Genomic DNA, 11,520 nt, shown 5'->3' with positions numbered 1-11,520 from the left:
CCGTTCAGAAAGATTTTCATCAGTAAACTCACATTTGATCTTTTTATTAAACTCCACCACCCCGGTTGCGCTCCTGGGAAAGTTCTGTAGAGAGATGGGTGACCCTGGTCAAACAAGGACTGCTTGTGAAGCTTTATTATACATTTAATTTATTTTTCCTATTAATGAACCACTCGAACAGCATGACAAGTATTTTCTTACATTACCGGCAAGTCTGTCAGTCCTACAATGAGAACATGACTACTTAATAGTACTTATTAAAACTTATGACAAAAAAAAATAAAAAATCAGTGTTTTTACCAAGTACTTAAAACAGTTTATTTGAAATCTTTACAGATGTATCACAACTAGAAGTTACCAGAAGACTAAAAAGGCGAGATACCGAACGCAACTGTAACAAGTACATTACCTAGTTACATAATGCAAAAATGTGAATAAGCATAAATGTATAAAGGTACAAAAAAAAGAACATAATTGTTAAACTGCCTGATTTATACATCCGAGATATGAAACTCAATGCCAGGTTAGATTTACTACTTGACAAATGTGACTTTTTGTTTATCATGAAAGAACAAGTGCAACAAGGACAAGGTGGAAGTGGTTACACTTTGGAGCAGTCAAACAGTACCTTTCCAGAACATGGTACGAGTCAATGATGGATTTGATTTGAAAATACAGAGCTCTGTATCTGAAATCTTTCCGGCGTGAGAGGAGCAATAGTATAAAACTTTTGAAAACTATGGAATGAGCAGACAATGAAATTTTAACTTACAAACCATAATGAAGCACAGGTTGCAAATCAGTGACTTAAAAAAAAAAAAAATTGCTTTATAAATATAATTGTTAAACATTCTTCCTCACTCCGTTTGACCCAAATGAATACTGCGTGATTCCATCTGTAGTATAGTAAAATCCTTTTTTTAAAAAAGTTTCCAACCCGGTCCCAACTACTCCCACCCCCTTCCCTAGAAATAAAATGGGCTGACAGGAAAACAAAAAATAAAAAGGCAAAAAACTCGATTAATTAAAAAGTATATTGTAGCAAGCAGAGTGTTCTTCCAATGTCTAAACAAGGTGGAACCTTGGTCCGGCAGTGGCGACGATGTCACTATAGGGCTCAGATTGGGTGACCTCGATGGCTTGCTGCTTCTTGAGGACAAGGAAACTGTAAAACTTGGCTGCTGCCTGCTTCTTGTTGTTGTTCCGGCACAAGTCCAGCAGACTGACTGACTCTGCACCAGTCTTAGCCATGACACGCTAGGGAGACAGAGGTACAACGTGTCAAACCATGTCTTCTCCAATGACCCGAATGATCGATCAAGCATTCAATTATATACTTTAGTTTCATTAAAACAAGCGGAAAGTACATGGATAAGAAGCTGGAACTGTAGTTCCCAACATAATGCTTCTCTGATTCATCATCATCTATAGAAAAATGTATACTACACAATCACATCATAAACATCGTATTTTTCTTACCTGGAGACCGTGCAGCATCTGCTGTGTTCTCTTGTTCCATCTCTTCTCCTCCTGATCCTGGTCTCCAGTCTGACCGTCTTCATCCTGATGACCACAAACATCAGTACTCAGCATCAACTGTCCCAGACTCACACAGCCGACTTGTAACTTGCTATTGTGAATTCTGTTGTGGCACTTTTCAAACTAAATGATTGCACAACTGCCACCACCAACTAAATTGTCAGTGTACCAGAGAAAAGCACAAGTTTCCCCTCACCTCTTCTTCTTCGCTGTCGTCCTTCTTGTCTTTGCTCTTCTCACTAAGGAGGTCAAGCTCAGGGACGAGCTGGGTGAGGTTGATGCTGGTCTCCTCTGGGGGAAGATCCACCTGGGGCATTTCTAACCTCTGAGACAAGATGGAACGGTCAGCCACCTGTTGCTGCTGCTCCAATGGAGTCATCTGAAAGAGGGGAAGATGTCGGAAGTCAGGACCGAGCTGTGCAATCAACTCCAGTTATTTAGAGATCATTTTGTATTTCTTTCTTAATTGTTGAGAATATGGAAGCCATGGAAGGTCTTCAAATCATCTACATTTTTGACACCTCCACATCAAATTACTCACAGGGATGGGGCCATCTTTGTCGATGGTCTTGCGCTTGACCCCGCGGGGGGTGGAAGGAGGAGGCATGGCTGTCTCATCCAGGGTCGTCCTACTGCCCTCCATTGCAGAGGCTGCCAGCATACTAGGCTCCTCCATGATAGTGTGGTCTGAGGGAGAGATTGTGTGAAGAATGTCAAACACAGACTTATTCATTGATCATGTCTCAGTTCAGATTTCTGACTGTACTCCGACATGACCTACTCTCATCTCCTCCAGCAGCATGACTTACCAATAACATCTCTGTGCTGACTCATGACCTCCTCTCTGGGAACCTCTGGGTTCTCCAGCTCCTTGAGGAACTCATCCAGACTGTCTGCCTCTCCACCCTTTCTCCTCTTCCTGAGCTCATCTGGCACCAGAGGTGTCAGGCAGCGTGTGAACATCTGTCATCACAAATTTCCACAGTTAAACTTGGAGGGAAGTAGACATACAATCACGACGACAGGAGTGTTTGTGACGACTGATGTCAAAAAAGAAAAAAGGGAGAGCTTGCTAAATTATACATCAACAAGTTTTTCCATTCCATATTCTGGGGATGTAATGTGGCTGCGAAAGAATGTGGAAACGAGAGACAAAACCAATCACTTTCTTTCGCCGTCTGCTTCTCATTTTAAATCTCAGAACCTGAACAGAATGTCAATGAAAGCTACAATATTATGAAAATCCTCTCCATTTACTTTTAACATCCTTCTGTCTGACCTGCTTGGAGTGTCAGACATCCAGTGTGCCTTTCATTAAAATTCTGTCTATCTTTTAAGAGATTTCAGGGAGAGTCTCAGCATGTTCTCAAAGATGAGTGGATATGTGAACACACAATAATACATGCATATTTAAAACAAGCATTTGTTACCTTGAGAAGCCTAGCATTCCACAGGGGTTGAGCGGGCAGAGAAAAGAGCTTCTCCACTCCTCCTGTCTCTTTCCACATCATAAGCTTCTTTGTGGGTGGGGCGAGATCCAGGGTGGTGACAATGTCGGAATAGTCGGACAGCTGAGCCCTGATGGTCTTGCTGTCCAGCTCCTTCACACTGTCCACAATCAGCTTCCTCTTGCGCTTTGCCTTCGTCTCTTTCACTGCAAGAAAGGAAATATAAGCACTAAATGACAGCTTTACGATTACTATGCCTCATACGTAAAGTGTAGATGAAAAAGAATGAGCCTCATATTATTTTATCTGCCTGCCAGAAAGGACTTCACTCACAGATGCAAATTAAATGCAGTCGGGTTGTTTGCTTCTTGCTTAAGTTAGTCGTGCCACTATACAGCCATGAGTGTTTCTTGCTCAGCTGAACTCTTTTTAAGAAGTCATACTAATCAAAAAGTTTTATTTGATTAAAAAGTTTAAAGCTGTACGAAGTTCAATGTGCACAGAATGTTAAATCATCATCAGCAGTTATTACCCAATAATAAGGTAACCACTGTCTGCTCTCTACCACAAAAACCTCTATAGATATTTGCTTTTAAATACTGCGACCGTCAATTTTGCACAATACGACATGGTTATTATCTGCACAAAGTATTATTGTTTCAAAAAGACTATTAAAACCCCACAAAGAATTAAAAGCAAAGATACAAAGAAAGTATTTATTAAAACCAGCGTTTTGTCTCTCTTCGGATGTAAAAGTCTCACCAGTGATGTCGATGGGCTCCAGGGCAAAGGCCTCCTCTTCATTGTGAACCAGAGTAGTCTGTTCTGTCTGATCAGCCATTGCTGGCAGTGGCTCCGCTGGGCCAGAGTCTGGGCTGTCTGGACCCGCTATACACACACACCAAGAACAGGCAAGAAATCACAATGTGCATTTACAATGCTATCCCTACAAAGGTTTTCCAGGTGGCAATGTTTTTCCACATGTAACTGCATTTTATAGATTCAAAAGGGGATAAAATAGAAAATGTATAAAATAAAACCCCACACATTTCTAGTTCAACATTCTTTAAGAAACCGCTGTTCTTACGGGACTGGAGGTTGTCAAAGTCGTCTTCATCATCTCCATGATCTGGAGGCATCATGACACTTTCTGTGATAGCTGGAGGATCATCAAAAATACCACCTCCATCTTCAGAACTCAGCAGCTTATCAACTGAGGAGAAAGAAAAAATACAAAGTGGAATAACGTGACTACCAGTTAATGATGATTTATCCTTTGAAAAAAAAAAAGCAATGTCAACAGCAGTCCAAAATTATGGATGAGATATTATATTAAAACTACTCACCCAACATTCCCCCATCACTGTTGGCCATGGAGCCATCCCCAAAGTCATCATACTCCATATGGTTGGACTTGTCAGGCAAATTAGCTGGACCAGGCTCAGCCTCCAGCAAAAGGTTAGAAGCTGCGGTACCAATCATCATATCCTCCTCAAATGTGCTGGCATCACGCATCATTTCTCGGTCGTCCATGCCAAAGTCAGCTGAAAAGCAAATCGCTATTTTAAACAAGCTGGATTCCTTCAAGTTAATGTCCAAGAATAATATTTTCATAACACAATCAAATCTACAACAGCATAGATATGCAAAATTATTTTATTCAACTTATTTGTATATTATAGTGGGAAGTATGACTGTATATGTTTATACCAAAGTCATTGTCCTGCAGGAGACTGAGGTTGCCAACATCCTCTCTCATAGTGATCTCTTCTACTCGGCTCTGGTTGAGGGTGAATTGCTGGGCCACATCTATGTCACTGTTTACAAAAAGATAACAGGATTGAACAACACTTGGTGGTGGTATCTCATCATATAGAGCAATTTCTCTTTCAGGTATTGTCCAAAAGTATTTTGCACACAGAAACAAGCATGTTAATAACTCACTCCAAATCAGGAAGTGGCTGGTCAAAGTCATGGAACTCCTCGGGTAAGGTGATGGCATTGTAAGCAGCCTCTCTGTTTTCCTCCGGTAGATCCACCACACCTGTGTCCACACAGAGTCATAATATTGTTAAAATACACAAATGTACTACATGATTGTATGCCTCAAAGAGCAACAACGAGTCAGTACCAAGTAAAATTAGTGATCACTAGGGATGGGCAAGACATATCGTCTAAGACACCAAGACAAATATCGTCTGAGACACTAGCACACATTTTAGCTATGGTTATGCTAATGTTTTACTAGTTGCTTGTGCTTGTATGCAGCGAAATGTACCTTTAAAGCAGAGCATCTGAATGTTTACCCCAGAGACAAATGTTTTTAAGGTGTAGTTCAATTCTAAGTCATTGCATTTTAGCTTGAATGCTAAAGAGAATGAGTCGTTTTCCTTAAACATTGTAAAACAAGTGTTGATTCAGACAATTAAAATAAAAGTTTTAAGGATATCAACAAATTATAGGTATTGTCAAAAATATTATTTTTTGCCCACACCGCCCACCCCTAGTGATCACAAAGTCAGGGGGATGTTCAAGTGGTTCCTTAGGTAACTACTTTGTACCTGGCCTAAAAGCCATCTTGATCTTGATGAAGGCTTCGTTACAGTCTGCAAGCAGGTACTTGGCCTTCCTGTGGTAGATTCTCACCACTCCTAGGAGCAGATGGCCTGATGTACGCAACGCCATCTTTACCTAATGGAAAAAGGCAGATGAAATGCATAATACCATGAAAAGTGGCTGTACAAACTGTACAAAAATTGTGTTTTCAATGCATGAAATCCAGCAATGGAGTACTATAAGCAGGTAAGAACAAAGCCATCAGCAATTGGTTGATGACGATACAAAAGGACGGAAACGGGCAAAAACACAGAATTTACACAAGCCTGAAGACTAAAGTGAACACGGCCAGCTGCGTGACCACATCAATGCAGAAACTACAAATATGTTACCTTGGGTGAGATGATGCTCTCCACACTGCTCTCCAGGTTGCATTCAAACACATGGGCCTTGGTCAGCTTCTTGTCCCAGTGGGCCGCTAGCCAGATCTTGGCCAGCGGCCCACGTTTGCTGAGGACAAAGTGGGCGTAGAACATTGCCCTGGTTCCCCTGTTTCACACACTTGCACTGATTTAAGGTTCACCTGTGGAAAAAAAAAAATCTAATTTAAGGAAAGATTTCATATCAAAAATATGCATGGTGATATGGGGTGAATTTACCAAAGTCTACGTAGAATGATACAGACTCAGATCTGTAAACATTCTGTTTTTGTTTACTATTCCTTGTTAAATAATGTAACCATCCGCCAACGAGGTTGTTTTCGGCCGCGCGTGTCTGTGTGCGAGTGGAACTCAAAACGTAAACAACTAAATGTGGGGGGAATTGTCTACAGTTGTAGCTTATGGTGCAAAGAAAAAATAATTACATTTAGCTGGTGATTGGAATTCAAGATTTTTTTTAAGTTCAGCCTTGCATGATAGGAGTGGATTGACACTGTGGGGAAAAGGGCGGCCTTGTCGGAGGTTTACGCTCTCCGACTGCTTTAATTAGTATTTTTGAAAACATCTATTTAAAATAGCCATTTGCCCGCTACTTCTCCAGTATCTGAAATAAACCATATCTTGTCACGTCGGATGCTTACATGCTAAAACACAGCTAACGTTAAGGCTAGAATCAAAACTTCCCTGCTAACACATCTTCGATCTGTGGGTACGTTTATTTTTTTAGTGATTTCCAATAATCACTCATGTCAAATACAAACGGGGAAAACTACATTAAAAAAAAAATAGTTTTTACGGTTATCAAAACAAGCGCCGACTTCATGCAAGTTCCGCCTATTTCCTAATTAAGGAGGCAAACAGTGGTATTGCACATGTCTGCCCACGGTAACCGACACTTTACTCCAAACTCTCACCCACCACAGCGTGGAATTTTATTTGCACCGTCACGTGAATCAGAAATGTAAAAAACAAAAATATGCGCGTTATTAAATTCACCTAACTGGGAGCATTCGCGCGCCAAAGGCTTGGTCGATCCCAGTAAATAGTCGGCGCCATCAAGTAGGTCAACTAAATTAGCCGCCAGCTAACTACAAAAGAAGCAGTCATACAGTAAGCTTAGCGTCTGGGGGCAGGCGTAGGTTACCTTCCAGCTTTTCTGCAATGTCGGACGAAAGTACAGTCCCCCGAGGAATAGAAGAAAAGTAATCAACACACGTAGAAGTCGCTCATTCAAACCTGCTCATACTTTTATCCATCTGCCAGCTACAACAGTGTTGCTAGCTAGAGGCTAACGGCTCCCTGTACAGCGAAGGCCACGGCAAATAAACACAGACGTGCATGCCGGTTTCTGCCTCGCACAAACGCATCAAAACAACTCGTCGATGTCTCTGCTGCAGACACACTTACCCACAGTACGCCGCTTAGAGTGAAATTCCAATGATTATGTTATTTCTCCCAGCGAATTCTCCCCTGTTGTACTCATTAAAAGAGCCAAGATGGCGCCACTCGCCTTCCTCCCGCTCACCGCTGTCCTTTTAAAATCGGCAGGATGTTTACAGTCAAAAATGGCGGAGGAGGAGTCTGCTGACTGACGGTCTGCTGTACACGCAGGGTGGAGATAGGGGGCGCTGTGGCACAGAGCTTACCGAGCACTTATCAGACCATGAGCCAGGAAACCATGATGGATCCAACCTGGCAACAGGATGAAGTTTAAAAATATTATAATATTTTCCCTAAGATATAATTAATTCATTTAATCATTTTAAACTAAGTTATAAAGTCACTAGAATACGAATATTTCCCAGGGAAATGCAATTGGAGATGCTGAGTGTTTTCCCCATGTGTCTGTCTGTCTCACAGAGTTTATGACTGGCGTGCATGTGTACAGTCTAGCCTGCCTGTTTGTCTGTGACCTGCACAACCCACTTCATTTCTTCTTTGGGAAAACTTACAGAAAATGTCTGAATGAGCCAACATTTTTCATTTATGAATTGTTAAAATTGGCTGTGTAGGAGGAGATAGTCACCACAGTTGTTGATCACGTTTTTATTATAATTTCTGTTGTTGTTATGCATCCAAGTCATTGGAAGGTAATCAATGCTCAATGAAGTACATCATTTTTATGAAGAAGTATGCTTTCTCAGTTCCCATCACCATCTGTACCGGTTTTTGTTTTTGCCATGTCTATCAATTTGTGTGTGAGCAGCATAACCAAGCAAAGGAGAGTAAGAGAGTAAAAAAATACAAAAAGAAAAAATGACCTATACAATAAAACACCAACAAAATTTTTCACCAGATTTGGGACCCCCTCAACAGATATGTGATGGAAGTGCCAGGGGACGTGTAAACAGTAACCCTCAGCAGTGACTCACACTCAGTGTTACTTGAGCTTTAAAATCTAGAGAAAGCACCCTGTGTCCACTCCCTACATTTTATTTAGTTTTTTTTTTTACCATTTCATTGCTGGGGGGGCGGGGGGATTGTTTTCACAACATAACAAAGGAAGCACAGTTATATGCATTGAACAAACATGTTAAATCAAATGTATATAGATTTTTATTTGTATAAAATGAACTTAAATTGAGTATAATTCAATAACCAGATATAAATTGGGGGGTGGAGGGGGATTTTACATGTTTGTTCAATGCATATAACTGTGCTTCCTTTGTTATGTTATGAAAGCAATAAAAAATAATGTTGTAATGTTGTATTTTTTTTCTGATATTTTACTGTTTATTGTCCCCCAACAATGAAATGGGACTTTCCCCCCTGAATAGAACTCCCATTGTAAATGACTATCAGATAAAATGTAGGGAGTGGAGAGTGCTTTCTCTAGATTTTAAAAGTGTTACAACAAATCCCAGGTGACACTGATTTAGATCCAACACCTAACCAACTATAACTCACATGCTGCGCATTAACAGAAAAGCCCAAAGCTAATTTGCCACATTTTAACAAGAAAAGCACAGGAGCACTTGTGTTGCCAGTTGCTGTTGTCATAGGTGTGCTGTCTGCAATGAAGGCTTTTCTAATGACTTATCACTAACTACTTTTGTTGTTGTTTGTACTGCGGAGGCGATAATTGGTTTAGATGCATTCAAAGAAAAACTTTTAGGAGACAAACTAATTCTGCAACGGAATATTTACACAAGAGGGAAGCAATCTGCAGCCAATCAAAGAGAAAATCAATCCAATGAACGCATCTCCTTGATGTGCAGGGAGCTGGGGAGCCACGCAAACTACAAAACTCATTTCCAAACAGTATATTCGACACAGAGATGAGGACGAGCATTCCAGACAGAGAGAGCGAGCGACTCATCTACAATCAAATTGTAACATTGGTATGCAGCAAAGCAGATTTGTGTCACAAGCTGCTGCTGCTGCTGCCAGCTGAGCATGTTTATGTCTTTCCAGCAGCAGGACTCCATGACCCTGCGCGGATAACCGAGTGAGCACGCACACACCATTACAGTCATGTTCCATTTGTTTATTTAAAAGCAGTACGGTTTGAGAATTGATTTGTCAAATCATGTAAGTCACACATGCACTGAACATCCATCAGTCCCTGTGTGTCTGAGCTGCCCGCTGATGACGACGAGGCATTATAATAAAACCCGATCACAACACCAGCAGGTCTGAGGGAAGAAATAATCTCACAAATGTATTGGACTGCGCTCAGATGTGCTCCTAAAATCAATGCCATCCCTGCTTTCACACATATTTCATCACTACACAGTGGTATTGTGAGGAGAACAAATTATTGATCTGTGCCAAACATGGCTCTGCGACCGAAAGCAAGCAGATGTAGAGGAGGCGATGGTGAATTTGAAATGATGTTAAATTAAAAATTGAATGGAGGTATTTGATGTGATGATGTGTTGCATCACTGATTTATGGGAGTATTAAATCAGGCCCTTTACTTTTTGCATTGCCGTCTAAACCCTTGTGCAGTGTGAACAGACGATGACATAAATGCAGCTGAGCCATGTCTGCACGGTGACACAGTTCTTTTAAACGAGATAATTTTATCCTGATTTCTGATTGATGCTTGCTGTGACAATGCTAAGCAAAGTCTTCAAAGACGCCAGCCTCCTCTGTTCTGTTGCTTCTTTTCTTAACAAAGTGTGAGTCACAAAGCCTGCTACATCGGATTATCACTACCCAAACACAAGTACATTATTACGTGTACAGCTGTAGGATATAAAACATCGTGTTGTTTGGATGAAGTGAGCATTTTTCTATGCACTCACAAACACACACTGAGGAGATGTGGGCTAACAGTGGAGACGGATTTTTATCGAGGCAAATGGTGACTGGACAATTAGATTCCTTCAGTCCTGTGGAATTCATTATTTCTGGATTATAGTGTCTCGTTTACATTAGTGTGTACTTAATCTAAATGTATTCAATTGCGTCGCCATTTGGAGCACATTCCTACTCCTCTGTAAAATGACCTCTTTTATACAACGCTCTATTTTCAAACCCATAATGCTCATGTGATGACAGTAATTACTGTTAATGTGTGGTGTGGTTTGTTTGTTTGTGGAAATGTTTAAAAGTATTCTTTTTTTTTTAAATTATATTTTTTACTTATATTGGAATATTATTGGAATTTCTTCAGCTCTTTTATTCTGTAAAATGTATTTATGCTATGAAGATATGTTGGCTTAAGTCAGAATTATATTACTTTTGCGAAAAATATGAGAGGATTGGTTTTTTTGGCTTGCGTGACCGTGTCCCCAAGTACAGATGTTGGAAAGAGAGAGAGTGTCATTTTTAAATTTGGCCTTGAGTAACAGACTTTGATCCAACATTGGCCTGGCTGCCAGCATATACTGAGATCCTTCTCCACTGCAGATAAACATCTCATCAAGAGGACTTAGATGTTTTGAACTGATTAGCATACAAGGAGACTTCTCGCACCGAACAGCCCCCTTGGGTGCAGTAAAACTCTCCCAACAGTGCTGTCTGGTAAATTACACATTATTGGAAATCACTAATTTATATAAACCCAGCATCAGGAGCTTATGTTTGTTTCTCAGTCCTCACAGAATGGATGTGGGTTTTGTGTTGCTTTAACTATATAAAATATGCTGTTTGGACAAGTGTCTCGCTTTTACACACAGTTAATATTTTTGCTTTAAGAGTTTGGGGCGATTGTCTCTGTGTATATATTTTGGGAGAAGCAATCTCTTTCATAGCTGTTGCTCGGGCTGAGTTGGCAGCTCCTTTGCACCATGGGATCATCCTGGACGGATTGTGTTATTTATGCAACGTGTCTAAACCAATCATCCTGACAGATATTTGTGTAAAAACAACAGTTCCTTGGCACAAAATGAGGTTCACACATGCACAGGAAGCAGGAAGCTAAAGATATTGAGGTCGGCTCTCCTGCTGCGAGTACGACACAGAAAACCAACGTGCAAAATGTGTTTGGGAGGCCTGAAAAAAAAAAGGCAGTTAGCAGGTCAGTGATTAAGAAGGATGGCAAGGTGAAATGGGGACAATGGCATAAATCATAGTTAGTAAATTTCAAA

General features: G+C 40.7%; 1 protein-coding gene across 1 annotated transcript; it reads right to left on the bottom strand.

The window, feature by feature from the left end:
• Positions 1–304: 304 nt before the first annotated feature.
• LOC131471512 (double-strand-break repair protein rad21 homolog A-like) lies at positions 305–7,520 on the bottom strand. Its single transcript, XM_058648104.1, has 14 exons — positions 7,391–7,520; positions 5,936–6,126; positions 5,549–5,678; positions 4,932–5,031; positions 4,698–4,804; positions 4,334–4,531; positions 4,075–4,200; positions 3,750–3,875; positions 2,970–3,193; positions 2,349–2,502; positions 2,081–2,226; positions 1,736–1,918; positions 1,480–1,563; positions 305–1,257 (listed from the first exon to the last, which is right to left on the bottom strand). Exons 2-14 carry the CDS (start codon positions 6,077–6,079, stop codon positions 1,066–1,068), a joined length of 1,914 nt encoding a protein of 637 aa, XP_058504087.1. The 5' UTR covers positions 6,080–6,126; positions 7,391–7,520; the 3' UTR covers positions 305–1,065.
• Positions 7,521–11,520: the final 4,000 nt, after the last annotated feature.

The sequence above is a fragment of the Solea solea genome, chromosome 13 (genome assembly GCF_958295425.1).
Source record: "Solea solea chromosome 13, fSolSol10.1, whole genome shotgun sequence".
NCBI lineage: Eukaryota > Metazoa > Chordata > Actinopteri > Pleuronectiformes > Soleidae > Solea > Solea solea.
Note: the sequence above shows the minus strand (reverse complement) of the source record. Positions and strands in the feature narration are given on the sequence as shown.

Coding starts and splice junctions, on each gene's coding strand:
- LOC131471512 (XM_058648104.1), bottom strand. CDS start 6,079: ATGTTCTACGCCCACTTTGTCCTCAGCAAACGTGGGCCGCTGGCCAAG. Junction 3,194..3,749: donor GGAGCCCATCGACATCACTG/GTGAGACTTTTA, acceptor CCTTTCTTGCAG/TGAAAGAGACGAAGGCAAAG. Junction 2,227..2,348: donor TCAGCACAGAGATGTTATTG/GTAAGTCATGCT, acceptor TCTCTCCCTCAG/ACCACACTATCATGGAGGAG.